The 18351-nt window shown below is 40.9% G+C and overlaps 1 protein-coding gene across 1 annotated transcript in view; it reads right to left on the bottom strand.

The window, feature by feature from the left end:
- The window catches only part of tmem235b (transmembrane protein 235b), a 50335-nt gene extending 35308 nt beyond the window's left edge, over window positions 1-15027 (bottom strand). Inside the window, exon 1 of the mRNA XM_043714930.1 lies at window positions 14688-15027. Coding sequence (XP_043570865.1) covers window positions 14688-14889 — 202 coding nt within the window. The 5' untranslated portion in view covers window positions 14890-15027. The remainder of the gene's footprint in view (window positions 1-14687) is intronic.
- Window positions 15028-18351: the final 3324 nt, after the last annotated feature.

The following is an 18351-nucleotide window of genomic DNA, read 5'->3' on the forward strand; positions in this document are numbered from 1 at the left end:
CATAACTGCATTAGGCTAGCTTGAAATCCCTTTATGATGGAATTTGAACACACGCCCCCAAAGTATTAGCCTAGCATTCTGGATGACTACTCCAGTGAAATTACCACTGCGCTACTATCTCTCCATTGTCAAAACATTGTCTTAAACATCAAAACAAAATGTTCAAACTTTTTAGTTCAGAAGAACCCAACGGTCAGTTCAGAAGACAGCAGAACCAACATTTCCAGTTCAGTTTAGGTTAATCAGTCATCATTGATTTCTAGTTTCCTGCAGCTTCCAAGCCAGAGCAGTTTGAATAGAATGTCACGACTTACTGGTGTACAGTCATAGAGACATACCACGTTTCCTAAACTGAACCAGAACCATTTGCTACCAATGGGGGTCATATCCCTCGAAGTCTTTCCTATCCATGTAATGTCCAAATTTCTTTTGAATGTTGTGATTGTATTCACCTCTCCAGCTTCCTCTGGCAGCCAGTTCCTTATATCACACCACTCTGTGAAACATTTGCCTCTTATCAATCTTTCCCCCCTCACCTTAAACTTATTTCCTCTAGTTTCAGATTCCCCTACTCTGGGGAAAAGGCCTTGGTGATTCACTTTATTTATGCTCCATGATTTTACAAGGTTTATAAAACAGCCTTCTATGCCCCAGAGAAAAATGTCCCAGCCTATCCAGCTTCTCCTTACAACTCAAACCCTTCAGTCTAGTAGCATCTTTGTAAATATTTTCTGAACCATTTCAAGTTTCACAACACCTTTCCCTTAGATGGGAGACAACAATTGAATACAGTATTCCAAACTATTTTTGGTGACATTTGAAAATTTACTAACCATACCCTCTATATGCACATTGCAAAAAGCAGTGGATCCAGCACCAATCCTTGAGGCACACTGCTGGTCACAGACCTCCAGTCCCAAAAGCAACTCTCCACCACCACCCTCTGTCTTCTACCTTTGAGCCAATGTTGCATCCAAATGACTAGCTCTTCCTGTATTCCATGTGGTCTAACCTTGCTAACCAATTTACCGTGCGGGACCCTCAATATCTCTCATCATCCAGTGTTCTCTACTCCTACCAGCCTTGCCCTTCACACTAATAGGAACATGCTGTCCCTGACCTCTTGCTACCTTGCTTTGAAAGCCTCTCACTTGCCAGCCATCCCTTTACCTGTGAAAATTGTCCCCCAAATCAATTTTTGGATGTTCCTGTCTATTACCATTAAAATTAGCCTTGCCCCAATTTAGAATTTGAACTTGTGGACCAGGCCTATCCTTTTCAATAACTATTTTAAAACTAATAGAATTATGGTCACTGGTCCCAAAGTGCTGTCCCACTAACACCTCAGTCATTTGCCCTGCCTTATTTCCCAAGAGGAGGCCAAAATTTCCCTTTCTCTAGTAGGCCATCTACATATTGATTGAGAACATTTTCTTGAATACTTCTAACAAATTCCTCCCCATCCAAGCCCTTAACATTACAACAGTCCCAATCTATGCTTCAAAAATTAAAATCCCTGACTATTACAGACCTGTAATTCCTCGAGCTATGTGCGATCTCCCTACAAATCTGCTCCTCAATTTCCTCTTGACTACTAGGGGCTCACAGTACAATTCCATCAACGTGATCAGCACTTCTTATTTATCAGTTCCACCCGTATAACTTCACTGGACGATTACCCAGGAATATCCTCTCTAAGCACTGTAGTGATGTTTTCCCTAAATGAAAACAATGCCCCCTTTCCTTTTGCCTCCCCTTCTATCCTTCCAATAGCATCTATAGGTACCCCAGAACATTCAGCTGCCAGTCCTGTCCATCCCTCAGCCATTGTTTTTGAATAATTATGACATCTCAATCCCACATTCCTGAGTTCATCTGTGTTACCTGTCAGGCCTCTTGCAATTAAATAAATGCATTTTAATTCATCAGTCTTTCTTCATTTTCTGTTGCCCTCTTGCCTGCCTTGCCTATTGAACTTGCTCTCTTTAACTTGTGTACCACCTTCAACTTTCTCTCTTGTCTCACTTGAGAGTCCCCTATCACAATTGCTCACAACTGTTTTACCATACACTGATTTACAGCAGAGTCAATCATTGTGCCAAAGACCTGGTTGCTAAGACCTGAGAGGCTTTAGAAAGATTCTCAGGCTTTCATTCATTGGTTGAGGATTTGCTCTTTCAATGTATATGAAGTGGCTTACCCCCTTTTCCTTTCAATAGACAATTTCAGTTTTCTGTAAGCTGGATAATCGAGGTTCCTCTGTACCTGGCTTTGTTCGCTTTCCTTCTTCGTTTGCATAATGAAATTGTGTGAAATTGTTTCAGTGACTAAGCACCATGATAACATCAGAAATTAAACTCTGATCCATCAAATCAGGTTTGTTGTCAGATCTAACTTGTCTGGTATTACCGCCAGCTGCAATCATAAGAAAACCAGTAACTCTGTGAAAATGGGGCATATGCTTTGTTATTTTTCTCCATATTTTCAAAGAGAAATGCAGCATACAGTGAATCATACTTTCTGTTGACTTGCCGTCTGTGAAATAAGTTAGGTTGGCTATCTATGTCTAACTTGTCTCACCAAGTATGAGTGTGCTGTCAAAAGATAGCAAAAGAGTACTTTGAAACAGGTGGAGAAATTCCACTTATGAAAGACTGGTAGTCATGGTGCTGGGAACTAAAATGTGTTACTGACAGGAGAGAGAAGGAGAATTAACTATTATTTCTCTCCTCACCTTCTGTTCATAAGTAAAGTGGTTAATTTTCAAGCATCTTGCAATATGCTTTCAAATGATTTTTCTGGTGACCTCAACTTAGTTACATTCAGCAAACTCTGATAAATTCACACCAGAAGTATTTACACTCATATACACACAATTTAAAAAAAAAAGATAAGATTTACATCTCGGAATAAACTAAAAACGAAAGTGTAACTATTAAGTCACATGAACTAAATTTCAGTGAGGATTCTGTCACTCAGGACATGTCCAGATGACTAAAGAGGAGTTGAGCTTTTAGAAAATTCCTTCCAAGTTAGAGATAACATAGCAATGTTATATTTGTCATCAGGGAATGGTAGGCATTGCAGGCAAATATGAGGGCTTACATAACCAGATTTTGAGAAGACTTAGACTTGAGGCAGACTTAGCTAGCAGCTGCAGTGCTGTTTTCTGTACTGTGTTGTGATGTTAAAACCATGCTGAGCAGAATTTGGAAGATGCTCAGACTATGAAAGGGAGTATCGCTGTAACCAAGAGAACATTTAAGTCAAAATCCAAAACTTGAAACACAAAGGATTGCAAAATGATTTTAAATAAAACAATATTCTTGAAGTTCATTTAAATTATCTGTGGCCTTAAGATTCATTTTTAAAAATAAACATATAATTGACATTTTCCTTTAAAGAAGAATGTGTTCTTTATCATGCACAACATTGATGCTTTGAAAACTGGATCTGTTGCTTATTTACAGTATACCCTTTCGTCAGTCAAGAATATTTTATCTTCACTCACACAGTGACGATTGTCTTCCAAAAGTCATCAGTAAACCTGGCCATTTGTGCATTGTTGTTTCCACTTTACATCATATTTGGCCACTAAAAAATAATATGTTTAATTGTATGTCAATTTCCATAATCAATTGCATTGATCAAAACCATTGATGTGCTTAAATTAACAACTGCATTCTGCAATAGCATTAGCACATCAAGGCTAAGTGTTGTGAGCAATATTGTATGGAAATTACAAGAACACAAACTCATTGCATAAAGGCTACATTAAACCACCAAACATGGCTCATCTCTCAATCAAACACTGTAGCGGTGTCTTGTGTTACATTCTTCTGGATAGAACCAAATGAATTCGATGTCATCACTCGAAACACGTCAGGTTCAGCCATTGAAATGCAGAGTACAGGGGTTATTAGTCTGGTTCTGCCAGGATCAATATATTGTGCACCATCTGAAGTGGGAATGTTTGCTGATGACTACACAATGTTCAACAATATTCAAAACTTCTCAGATACTGAACCAGTCTCTGTCCATACGCAGCAGGATATGGACAAATCCAGGCTTGGCCTTATGGGGCAACGAACATTTATGCTATAGAGCTGCTGGGCAATGGCTGTCTTAATGAGAGAAAATTTAACTTTCACTCCTTTGATGATCAATAGCATTGTCATCTTGAAAACTGCCTATCAACAGCTGGAGTGACAGAGGGTTACAATTGAGCAGAAATTTAGTTAGACCAATATAGCTGCAAGAGCTAACCAAAGGCTAGGAATTCTGTGGTGAGGAGCTCACCTGCTGACTCTCCTGTGCATGTTCATCATCTGCAATGTACAAATCTGGAGTTTGATAAAATACTTTATGCTTGTCTGACTAAAGTTTAATTCATGCCTTGATTTTGTTTTAATTCATTTATTGGAATACTCTCCACTTGCCTGGATGGGTGCAGCTCCAACAACACTCAGAAGCTTAGCACCATTCAGCAAATGGCAGCCTGCTTGATTGGCACCACATCCACAGATATCCACTCTCTCCACTGCTGATGCTCAGCAGCAGCAGTATCTACTATCCACAAGTTGCAGAAATTCACCAAAGATCCTTAGACTGCATCTTCCAAATCCATGATAACTTCCATCTAGAAGGTCAAAGGCAACAGGTACATAGGAACACCATCACCTGCAAGTTCCCTCCAAGCCACTCACCATCCTAATTTGGAAATATATCATCATTCCATCACTATTGCTGGGTCAACATCTGGAATTCCATCTCTAAGGGCATTGTGGGTTAATCTACAGTATGTAGAGTGCAGCAGTTCAAGGAGGCAACTCACCACAATGGCAACCAATATCCTGGGCGGGAAATTTGCTGGTGCTATTCAGTTTAAACTAGCTCAGCAGGAGGATGGGAACCAGAGGTGTAGTTGCAGTGCACAGGAGGATGAGAGTAGGGAAGACAGGGACAGGATTTCAGGGTCACAGGAATGTGCTGGCAGACAGCAAACTGGTTTGAAGTGTGTCTACTTCAACACTAGAAGTATCCGAAATAAGGTAGATGAGCTTGCAGCATGGCTAGGTACCTGGGATTTCGATGTTGTGGTCATTTCGGAGACATGGATAGTGCAGGGTGAGGAATGGATGTTGCAGGTTCCAGGATTTAGATCTTTCATCAAGAACAGACAAGTCGGTAAAAGAGGGGGAGGTGTGGCCTTGTTAGTCAAGGAGTGAATAACGGTGGCTGAAAGAACTTTTGTCTGCTGAGGTAGTGTGGGCTGAGGTTAGAAACAGGAGAGGAGAGGTCACGCTGCTTAGAGCTTTTTATAAGCCTCCGCAGAGTTCCAGGGAGGTGGGAGAGAGGATTAGCAAAATTATTCTGGGTAGGAGTGAAAGGAACAGGGTTGTCATAATGGGGGACTTTAACTTCCCCAACATTGACTGGAAATGCTATTACTCTAGTACGCTGGATGGATCAGTTTATGTCCAATGTGTACAGGAGGGTTTCCTGACACAGTATATCAAAGGGCAGACAAGAGGGGAGGCCACACTGGATGTGGTGCTTGGTAATGAACCAGGCCAGGAGTTTGATTTAGTTGTAGGTGAGCACTTTGGAGAGAGTGACCATAATTCAATTACATTTAGTTTAGCAATGGAAAGGGATAGGTACATGCCACAGGTCAAGACTTATCGATGGGACAAGGGCAATTACAATGAGATTAGGCAAGAATTAGGATGCATAGAATGGGGTAGCAAAATGCAGGGGATGCAGACAATGGAAATGTGGAGCTGGTTTAAGGAACAGATATTGTGTGTCCTTTATAGGTATTACTCTGTCAGGCGGAAGTGATAAGGTAAGGGAACCGTGGTTTACTATAGAAATTGCATCTCTTGTTAAGCAGAAGGTGGGGGCTTATGTGTTGATGAGGCAAGATGGTTCAGAGGAGGCGATGGAGAGTTACAGATCAGCAATGAAGGATTTAAAGAGAGAGTTAAGAAGAGCACAGGGAGGACACGAGCAGTCTTTAGCAAATAGAATAACGGAGAACCCTAAAGCTTTTTGTAGGTATGTGAGGAATAAAAGGATGACTATGGTAGGACAGAAGTGAGAAGTTGAGTGTGGACCCTGTGGAGATCGAAGAGGTGCTAAACAAACATTTCTCATTGGTTTTCACTTAGGAAAAGGAGAATATTGTAGAGGACAAGAATGAGGTGCGAGATATTAGACTAGAAAGGATCAAGGTTAGTTACGAACAGGTGTTATCAATTCTAGAAGGAGTGAAAGTAAACAAGTCCCCTGGGCTGGAGGGGATTTAGCTGAGAATTCTCTGAGAAGCTAGGGAGGAGATAGCAGAGCCTTTGGCTTTGACATTTGGAGTCAGCATTGTCTACAGGTTTAGTACCAGAGAACTGGAGGATTGCAAATGTTGTGCCCTTGTTTAAGAAGGGCAGCAAAGATGACCCAGATAATCATAGACCAGTGAGCCTTACTTTTGTTGTAGGAAAGGTTTTGGAAAGGATTATAAGAGATAAGATTTATAATCATCTAGCAAGCAACAATTTGATTTCAGATAGTCAACATGGTTTTGTCAAGGTCAGGTTGGATAAGGTTCCACATGTTAGGCTGTTGGAGAAAATGCAGAGGCATGGAATTGAGGGTGATTTAGCAGTTTGGATTAGAAACTGGCTTTCTGGAAGAAGGCAGCGAGTGGTAGTTGATGGAAAATATTCAGCCTGGAGTGGTGTGCCACAAGGATCTGTTTTGGGATCACTGCTGTTTGTCATTTTTATAAATGGATGGTTTAGTAAATTTGCAGACGAGACTAAAGTCGGTGGAGTAGTGGACAGTTTGGAAGAATGTAACAGGTTGCAGGGGGACTTGGATAAACTGCAGAATTGGGCTGAGAGGTGGCAATGGAGTTCAATGCAACTAAATGTGAGGTGATGCACTTTGGGAAGAATAACAGGAAGGCAGAGAACTGGGTCAATGGAAAGGTTGTTGGTAGTGTGGATGTGCAGAGGGATCTTGGAGTCCATGTACATAGATCCCGGAAAGTTGCCACCCAGGTTGACAGCGCTGTTAAGGCGGCATACAGTGTGTTAGTTTTCATTCGTAGAGGGATTGAGTTCCGGAGCCGCAGTATCATGCTGCAACTCCACAAAACGCTAATGCGGCCACACTTCGAATATTGTGTACAGTTCTGGTCGCCATATTTCGGGAAGGATGTGGAAGCACTGGAAAAGGTGCAGAGGAGATTTACCAGGATGTTGCCTGGTCTGGAGGGAAGGTCTTATGAGGAAAGGCTGAGGGAATTGGGTCTGTTCTCATTGGAAAGAAGGCAGCCAAGAGGAGATTTGATAGAGACATACAAGATGATCAGAGGATTAGATAGAGTAGACAGTGAAAGTCTTTTTCCTAGCATAATGACATCAGCTTGTACGAGGGGGCCTAACTACAAATTGAGGGGTGATAGATTTAAGATGTCAGAGGCAGTTCTTTACTCAGAGTGGTAAGGGCGTGGAATGCCCTACCTGCTAATGTAGTCAACTCAGCCACATTAGGGAGATTTAAACAATGGATGATGAAGGAATAGTGTAGGGGGACGAGCTGAGTATAGTTCACAGGTCGGCGCAACATCGAGGGCCAAAGGGCCTGTTCTGCACTGTATTGTTCTATGTCCTAAGGATGGGCAGTAAATGCTGGCCAGCCACTGACACCAATATTCTCAAAGTAAATAAATAAAAAACACATGGTTGCCAATCGCCTTTCAGAAGCTGGTAAAGAGCCGACTTCTTGAATGACCGCAATCCTTGTGGTCTAGATATACCTACAATAGGTTGGGATTTTGACCCAGCAAAGATGAAGGAACCATGCTATATTACCAAGTAAGGATGGTGTCTAAACTTTAAAAAGAATATGCCAAGTCGGTGGTGTTTCTCTGTGCTTGCTGCCCTTACATTACTACCAGTACTGGGTGCAGAATTGGAAGCTGTCGTTGAGGGGGTCTTCGCAGTGCATTTTGTACTTTGCATACACTGAGGCCGCTCTCTGCTAATGATGGCAGGAATGAGCACTTAAGATTATGTATGGATCGTCAATCAATTAATCCATTTTGTTGAAATGGTGTCAAGATTCCCAAGAATTGTGGAGCTGCTCTGATCCAAGGAAGTGGAGCATTTTCCTTCAAACGATTTATGTTGGGCCTGGTCTGTGACAAATTGGCATTGAGGAGTTGGGAGTTGAGTTACGAGAATAATCCAAACTTCTTTACTGCTTTTGTCGTCACGATATTTATGTGGACTGTTACAGTTAAGCTTCTGGTCAATTGTGATCTCTAGTATATTGTTCCTGGGGCATTTAATGGTGGTAATACCATTGAAATCCAACTGAAGGTTGTTCAACATTGTCATGTTGAAGGTTTTTACTGCTGTGAACTTACATGGCATGAACATTATTACCACATATCAGGTCAACCCTGAATGTTATCTGGATCTTGCTGTGTGCAGAAAGAAAGTGCCTCATTGTCTACTGGACAAGCAGTCTGACATCAGAAAGGCAACAAAGAGGTCAACAGTTGTGTATAGTCATGTCAAACTTGAAGTCATATCATCAAATGCTGGCGCCAAAGAATAGATGAGAAATAGAAGGGGGGGGTGGAATCCACAGGAAACTGAGGACTAAACAGCGCAAATACCATCTCTGAAGGTTTTTTTGTTATATTGCCACCTTTCAAACAGCCAATATACCCAAAAGCACTTTGTAACCATCAATGCTAGCGAGTGTTTGAAGATGTCTATCAGAGGCACATCAGGGAGCTGCATTCAGTGATCTCTATTGAAATAAAGTACATCACCGATACTTCAAATTTAATTAATGCTAGATTTAGCTGACAGCCAGGAGCATCACACACAGAGTGAGAACTTAAAATGCTAGGAAGTAAGTCCACTCTAATACAGTGAGACTATAAAAACACAGTCTGGTCATCAATCACATCTGGAAATATTTTATGGGAAAAAACTGATGATTCCAGGAATCATTTTCTACAATATGAAAGCTAGGTGAACTTTCACATCTTGAATTTTCTTCAGTGCTTTGGGGTCTAGTTTCTTTCTCTTAGTAACATGACTTAAGGTTTCAGTTACAGAAAGTTGAGAATGTGTTCTTCCCTGGAAAATGTAGACAAGAAACGTGATCAAACCGGCCGAGACTCTTTATCTGCAATGCGACTTTAGTCTACCTTTAGTGCAACACCATGTTTTGCCTAAGGGTTTGAAGTGTACACTTGTTATTGATGTCGTAAATACTTTTGCTAGTATTCTAATACTGTGATGGAGGTGGAAATCCAATTAGAGGAATTCAAATATAGAGTTCCAGGAAAGAAAGCCAGATTTGAATGGCAGCAAAGGCTTTGGAGGGACAAAGGAACAGGAATCAGTTATTCAGCCTGTCGAACCTGCCTGCCATTCAATGTGATCATGGATGATCAAGCACGTCAATGTCAGTTACTCACCTCAGCTCCAAAACATTTTATGACACTTGTAATCAGAAATTTATCAGTCTATAAATACTGCAACCACAAGAGCAAATCAGAGGTTAGGAAGTTTGCAGAGAGTAACATACCTCCCGACTCCTCAAAGTCTTACAAAGCACAAGTCAGGAATGTGAAACAATACTTACCTGAATGAGCACAGCTCCAACAATACTCAAGAAGCTTGACACCATGAGGACAAAGCTTGATTGGCACCACACCCGCAAACATTCACTCCCACTACCACTGATGTTCAATAGCAATAGTGTATATTATTTACAAGATGCTTTGCAGAAATCTACTAAGGCTCCTTTGACAGCACCTCCCTATGACGACTTCCCTCCAGAAAGACAAGACCAACAGATACACGGAAACACCATCACCTGCAAGTTCACTTCTAAGTTACTTACCATCGTGATTTTGAAATTACTTCAATGCCACTCAGTCAAAATCCTGGAACTCCCTCTTTAATTGCATTGTGGGCATACCTACAGCAAATGGACTGCAGCGGTTCAATAAAGCAGCCACCATTTTCTCAAGAAAAATTAGGGACAGGCAATAAATACAAGCCCAGTGAATGGCATCCACATCCCATGAATGATTTTTCAAAAACTATACCTTAAACTGAGCTTCCACACCCACTGTAGTAGAGAATTCTCAAGGTTCAAAACCCTCTGAATAAAATTATCATTCCACATCTCGGGTCTAACTGGTATCCCCATTATCTTGAAATTGTATCCCCTGGTTTTAGACTCCCAGCTATGGGAAATACCTCTACCTTGTCTATCCCTTTCAGGTGTTTTATAGATTTCAATGAGATCACTTCTCATTCTTCAAAACACTGGAGAATACAAGACCAACTTGACCAGTCTTTCTTAATAGGATAGTCCCACCATCCTAGGAACAAGTCTGGATAACTTTTATAACAATATCTCTCTCAAAATAAGAAGACCAAAACTGTACACAGTACTCCAATTGTAGTTGAACAAAATACTTATGCAATTGACACAATTTACTATTTCTGTAGTCAGAATCCTCTTGCAATAAAGACTAACATTTCAGTAGCCTTCCAAATAGCTTGCTGCACCTGAATGTTAGCCTTGAGAGACTTAATGGTGAGGACACATTGTTCACTTTATACATCTATACTTCCAAACTCTTAACATTTAAGAAATATTCTGCACAGCTGTCCTCCTACTAAAGTGGATAATTTACATTTCTCCACACTATATTACATTTGCCATGTTCTTGTTCATTCATTTAAGCCTATCCAATCCTCCTGAAACCATGTTACATCTTTCTCACAGCACACATTCCCACTTCGTTTTCTATTATCTGCAAATCTGAAAATATTACATTTACTGTTCACCTCCAAATCATTAATGTATGTTGTATCAATTCTTGAGGCACCCCATTAGTCGTAACCTGTCAATGTCAGAAAGACACTTCATTCCAACTCTCCATTTTCTATCTGTTTGTCAATCCTTAATTTATGCCATATATTACTTCTTGACCTATGTGCTTTAATCTTTCTAAGTGGCCTTTAGCAATAGCCTTGCCAAAATCCAAGTATAGTATGTCCAACAGCTCTTAGCTATCTTGATAGTAACATTTGCAAAATACTCCACTTTCATCCCATGCTTTATAACAAATTCAAGCATTTTCCCGAATACTGAGGTAAGGCGAACAGACCTATGCTTTTTATTTTCTCTCTTGCTCCCTTCTTAAATAGTGGGGTGACATATGCCACCTTTCAATCTGCAGGAATCATTCCAGAATCTATAGAATGTTGGAAGATAATCACCAATGCATTGACTATCCCTATAGGCCCCTCCTTCAACACGCTGGGATACAGACTATCACATCCTGAAGATTTAGCAACTTTCAGACGCATTAATTTATCCAATAAAATCATCTTAATAATACTCATTTCCTTCAGCTCTTCACTCTGCCTCACCTTTGATCTCCACTTCTGGGAGATTTATTACATCTTCCTCAGTAAAAATTGACATAAATTAACTATACTTCAGTATTCCCCATTATCAATTTCCTTCGTTCCATCTTTAATGGACTCACCTTTGTTTTAAGTCAAAACCTTGCCTCTTTAGACTTTTACAGACCATTTATATTTTTGAGAGATTGGGTTAATAAACCATTCTCCATATCAGCTTCTTGTTCATCCTTTGTTGTATTCTATAAATCTCCCAATCCTCATAATTACTGATATCTCTGGCATTTTTCTTTAAATCATACACAATATTGAATTTCCTTTTTTAACCATGGTTGACTGACATTTTTGGAGTTTTTACTTTGCGAGGGAATGTATAGTTGTTGTAAGTCTTTAGTTGTTGTAGTTCTTTAAAGACTTTTCATTGCCTATGGAGAGTCATGCCTTTCAATGCATTTTCCCAGTCAACCAGAATCTGTGCCTTATGCCTTTATAATTTCCCTCATTTAAATGCAACATCTTTGTCTCAGAATAAATTACCTCATTTTCAAACAAAAATGTTATGAAGGCACATGGCATACTTGCCTTTATTAGCCCAGGTGTAGAATTTAAAAGCAGGGAAGTTTGCTGGGACTGTGTAAAACTTTGGTTAGACCCCAGCTGGAGCATTGTGCACAGTTCTAGAATCCATATTGTCGGAGGAATGTGATTGCATAAGAGAGGATGCACTGAAGATTTACCAGGATGCTGCCTGGGCTGGAGAGTTTTCATTATGTAGAGAGACTGAACAAATTGGGGTTGCTTTCCCTGAAACACACAAGACTGATGGAGGACATGATTGAGATGTATAAAACTATAAAGGGCGTGGACATGTTAGGCAAGAAGGAACTTTTCCCTTGCTGGAGGGATCAATGACCACGGACTTGGATTTAAGGTAAGGATCAGGACATTTTAGAGGAGATGTGAGGATTTAGTTTCCATCCAGCGGTTTATGGAATTTGGAACTCAATGCCAGTAAGGGTGCTGGAAGAAGAAATCCTTATGACATTGAAGAAGTATTTAGGGGCACATTTGCAATGCCAACGCACAAAAGGATATGGACCAAGTGCTGGAAAATGGGATTAGAATATTCAGGTGGTTTGTGATTTGTGCAGGTTTGATGGAAGAAGGGTCTTTTTCTATGCTGTGTTGACATCTTCAACTCTCATGTAAAATATAGGAAAAAAAGGTAGGGTGGCAGTTTTGCAAGAAGGATTAATTTTTTTTATTTTTATGAAAAGAGGTGACTGTGGCAAATTTGAAGAAGGAGCTAGAGCACGAGGAAACAAAACTACCTAATACAGAAACACAGAGGAAAGTAGATGGTCAGCAATCTAATCAGAGTGATATGAAGGAGAAGCAGCTCAGTCCAAAGAAGCTTGGAGAGGACCTAGGAGAGAAAATAGAGGAAAATGCAATTCAGGGCTAGGTCATCAGATATTCTTTGAAAAGTTTCATCCCTTGCACCACAGGAAGGGAGGCGAGTGGTGTGGCAAGGGTCAGATGGTAGCTGATCAGTTGGCCTCAATCTATATGGTGAAGATTGCTAGCTCCTCACATTTACCTGAAGCAAGGGGGAGCAGATAGGGAGGAGAATGATTTACAGTAGAGTAAATGAAACCAGGGATTATGTTGCACTCCAGGATGATCAAGCAGTTATGTCAGACCAGGCATAATCTAATGGTGCCTCGTGTGGTCAGACTAGCTTTGTGCTAATCTGAGAAAGTTACGCAAGGTAGTAAACCTCTATTCATTCTCAACCCAAGCTCGTTTTGTTATTTTCCAGCTTACTGCAGACCTATCAAAACTGTACTTCTATAAATGTACTTCCATGCTGTCATTGGTTGGAACCCAACTCAGAACGGCACACACTTGTCTCCACAACCTGCCCTCCCAGGCCAATTATATGTTGTGCTAACCCTCACCATTAGCACAATAGAGATGTACAGCATGGAAACAGACCCTTCGGTCCAACCTGTCCATGCTGACCAGATTCCCAACCCAATCTAGTCCCACCTGCCAGCACCCGATTTCAATGGAGTCTAGCTCAGTTGGCCAGATCCTGGCTTGAAATTCGACAAGTTCAATTTCAGCACTAGCTGAGGTTATCCTGAAGGGCTTCTAAAGCTCTACCTTTACCTGAAGCATGGTGACCCTCAGGTTACCACTATAGAGAGAGAGCAGCCCTATGGTCCAATTGGACTGTGGCCATTCAGCGATGTCGAATTGATTAGAACTTGTTTGTAAATGGGTGTACGAATTAGGGCAATTTCTTTCCTATCAAAGCCTCCACAATATGTCACCGGTCTTAAAGGAAAATCAAATAATATTTGCAGCAACATTTCTGTACTTTGTCAGAGGGGAGCGTTCTTACAGCAAGTAGGGAGGATGGACATACAGCAGCTCAGGTGCTTAGTACAGTATACTCGAGCCGGGCAGATGCTCGCTGGCGTTTTGTAAATTCTAGCAGAACCCCTTCCCGTGACTTCTGTTAGTGATGCTACAGAACATGATGAAATTGCGAGGTTAGAAATTAACGCCTTGCTGGTTTCACCTTGAATTTTATTTAAGCTTTAGAAATATTTCAGAATTGTTTTTGTTTTAAAAATAAAAAGTTGTGCCCAGTCTGTGAGAAAGGCTGGTTTAATGTGAAATTATATTGAAGAGGGTTGAACTCCAATATTTGAAGAGGGTCGGCAGTTCCTAGCCCAGAAAAACCTGTTGGACTATAACCTGGTATGATTTGAATTTTGACAGAATATACTTGTTACATATACCTTTGGAACTCACACCAATCTCTGGAGGTTACTGGTTATTTTACTTCCTTTGTATCAGTAACAACGGTTCCGTTGGAAATCTATGGAATAAAATAACATGAAAGTCCAGTTCCAATAATAACGTGGAGGTGCGGCACCCTGTGAGCACAATGATCCGAAGATTTAAGGAGGACTAACACTGATAGGCATTGTATTTTCGAGAATTCAGATTGTCCAGTTCCCAAAGCTAGGTAATATTGTCGTCTGCAGGTCAAACACCGAGATCACCAAGGCCGCTCTATCTGAGGAGGACAACACCCCCCCCCAGCTTAACCCATAGAAATATTTCAATAATCAGTCGATCATAATGCTGATTAAGTTACAATCTCTACGAAATATAATGCTGTATAATGTTTCCTACCTTCGCAAATTCTCCAGAGTCCAGAATGAGAGTTTAAATCCTCCCAATGTTCCCCATAGTTATATCTGGAGTTTGAGACGTCGATGATGTACCAATAATCCGTACCTATCGCTACCGCCAGAAACACAAAACTTAAAAGACCCGTTAAACCAGCGGTGACGCAGACAGTTCCAACTGACATCTTATTCCAAATATCGCTCATTATACCCCAGCTAAGACTATCTTATTGTGGCGAATCCTCTCCTTTTGGCATTTTCGTGTCCGCAGCCTGTGCTCACACAGCTACCTTTGTCAGTATGAATTTCCCTCTAAGCAACTGCTTGTTATGATGGCAACTGCACAAGGTGTAGCGAGAAGAGAAATGAAACCAACGCCTTTAAAGGGGAGAAAACGGGAGAAATTTAACGTGCACCTTAGATCTTTAGGTTTTGGGAAGCGAGGGAAGAAATTGACGGGGACAGCTGATTAGATGGCCTGGCTCAGTCTATCAGTCACTCTCACCTACTGGGGCGGGGCTGGGAAGACAATAGTAAACAGTTTTTACCAGATTAAGTTAGAAATCACACAACACCAGGTTATAGTCAAACAGATTTAATTGGAAGCACCAGCGCACTAATTATTAATGCCGTATGTGGTCCAACTCTATTGCATAGTCTTCAGGTCTGATGAAGAGTCGCCAGACTTCGGAATGTTCACTCTACTTTCTGCTCATAGTTAAAAATCACACAACACCAGGTCATAGTCCAACAGGTTTAATTGGAAGCACACTAGCTTTCGGAGCGACGCTCCTTCATCAGGTGATTGTGGAGGGCTCGATCGTAACAGAATTTATAGCAAAAGTTTGCAGTGTGATGTAACTGAAATTATACATTGAAGAATTGATTTTCAGTTAAGCCTTTCATCTGTTAGAATACAGTGATAGTTTCACTTCTTTCATGTGTAAATCACAAAACCCTTTTTTTTTAATAAAGTTGCATTCTCGGGTTAGCTGTTAACAATGGTGATAGCTAGACAATATGTTGAAGGTGTTAGCCCCCTGTGTTCTCTGTCTATGACCTGATGTTTAGATTGTTATTTCACTTTTTAGATTGGAATCAGAGTTTTACATAAATTCATGCAGTTTTTGAGCTCAGAGTCGATGTCTGTGTGCACGTCTGTGTGTATCTGTGTCCGTGAGCATGTGAGAGAGAGTGTGTGTGTGTGTAGTGCAATGGTGATCACCTGTAATGTGATCCGGTTGAGGCCCTCCCTATGGGTACCGAACTTAGCTATCAGCCTCTGCTCAGCCACTTTCCTCTGCTGCCTGTCCCGAAGTCCACCTTGGAGGATGGTCACCCGAAGGTCCGAGGCTGAATGTCCTGGACCACTGAAGTGTTCCCCAACTGGGAGGGAACCCTCCTGTCTGTTGATTGTTGTGCGGTGCCCATTCATCCGTTGTCGTAGCCTTTGCTCAGTTTCCCCACTGTACCATGCCTCTGGGCATCCCTGCCTGCAACGTATAAGATAGACAATGTTGGCTGAGTCACATGAGTATCTGCCATGTACACGGTGGGAGGTGTTCCCACGCGTAATAGTGGTATCTATGTCCACAATCTGCTCATAGATGCTGTCTGATCTGCTGCAATTCTTCAGCAATTCGTTTTTTTTTCCAGCTCTGTACGGCCCCTATTGTAAGTGCTACTCTTCACATCGGTTTCCAAGGCTGTGGTAATTAAAATAAGCCAATACTCTTGGATAAAGCTAGACGGTATTAACATTGGTCCACGTTTTTATGATCTATTATATCCCGGGTGCCCCTTTCAGTTCTGTGATGCTTAATGGCAACCAAAGGATTCCATTTATGTCTAACAGCCTTCTTCCTGCTGATTACCTTTACATTCAAAGTTCTCAGTCTCCTTAAGTTCAATGCAACAGAATACAGATTTGTCAGCTGCAGTGGCTATTATTTTCCTCATGTCCTTCTCCACAACATTTTGGCACTAATATCAAAAGTTAATGAAAAATATTGCAGGTGATGGAATAAAGAGTGCTAGAGAAACTCAGTTGGTCCAGTAGTATCAGTATTGAGAGAAACAAAGATAACGTTTCAGACTCAGTACAACTTTGTTCTGCTCTCCAGAGATGCAGCCATACTTGGAATTTCTCCAGCACCTTGGGCTTTTAATATTAACATTTATTTCAACTTGAAGAATACTCTACGCATAAGGTATAACTTTAGTCAACTCTAATTTGCTTAGAAAATTATCAATTGTTATGGCTTTTTCACTCTTAGAAGGGCCAAACACATCAAGCTGATCAGTGTACAGGGGAAGAAAACCAGTTTGCTTTGTTTTGATGGTGCTGTCACACATGGCCAGAACAGCACCAGCAGTTCCAACACCAAGGAGTAATGAAAGATAAGACAACTACCTGATGATGGCTGTTGGTGTATGTGAAACCATCATATTATGGAGTTAAAATGAAAATCACTGCAGATAAAGTCGTCCTTCAACAGTTATTGAGTTTTAGGAATGCAAGAGATCCATCAAAAATCAGTCATAGATTTTATTTTTGTCAGGTTTGCCATCTGGTAAGGATTTTGGCAGGAGTAAATGTACCACCAAATACATAATTAAGTTATAGAGTCATAAATGGAAATAATATTCAGTCCAACCATAATCCCAAATTAAACTGATCCACCTACCTGCACTGGGCCCATATTCCTCCAAACATCTATTCATGAATTTGTCCAAATGGCTTTTAAAAGTTGTAACTGTACCCACATTCATCACTTCCTAGGTAATTCATTCCACAAATTAAACATTCTGTATAAAAAAACTTGCCCCTGATGTCTTTAAATCTTGTTGCTTTCATGTAAATAAATATGATCCTAGTGTTGAAAACCCCCACTCTAGAGAAAAGACACCTGCCATTCACCTTAACTATACCCCTCATGATTTTATAAACTTCTACAATGTCAACCCTCAACTTCCTATGCTCCAGCAAAACAACTTCCTGCCTATCCAGTCTCTCCTTCCAACTCAAACCCTCCGTTCCAGGCAATGTTCTAGAATATGTTTCATGAACTTTCTCCAGGTTAATAATATCCATCCTGAGGGGGTGACCAGAACTGCACACAGCACTCCAGATGAGGGCTGACCAACATCCTGTGCAACCTCAACATGACTTTCCAACTCCTATAGTCAAAAGGTCCAAACAATGAAGGCAGGCATGCTAAATGCTTTAACCACCCTGTCTGCATGTGATGCAAATTTCAAATAATCATGCACCTGAACCCCTGGATCTCTGTTCTACAACACTATCCGAAACCCTACTTTTAGTTGTGTAAGTCCTGCCTTTGTTGTACCAAAATGTAAGACCTCATGTTTATCCAAATTAAACTCCATCTGTCACTCCTCAGCCCATTGACCCAATTGATCAAGATTCTTTGTAATCTTAGATAACCTTCTTCACTGTTCACTACACCACCAATTTTGATGTCATCTACAAACTTGCTAACCATACCTTCTATATTCTCATCTAAATTGTTTATAACAAAAGTGAACTCAGCAATTCTGCTGGGACTTATGGACCCTGTGAAGCACTGCTGGTAACAGGCCTCCAGTACAAAAGACAATCTCCTCCACCACCACCCTGTCTTTTACTGTAAGCCAATTTTGTATCC

Source organism: Chiloscyllium plagiosum, chromosome 24 (assembly GCF_004010195.1).
Source record: "Chiloscyllium plagiosum isolate BGI_BamShark_2017 chromosome 24, ASM401019v2, whole genome shotgun sequence".
NCBI classification, from domain to species: Eukaryota; Metazoa; Chordata; class Chondrichthyes; order Orectolobiformes; family Hemiscylliidae; genus Chiloscyllium; species Chiloscyllium plagiosum.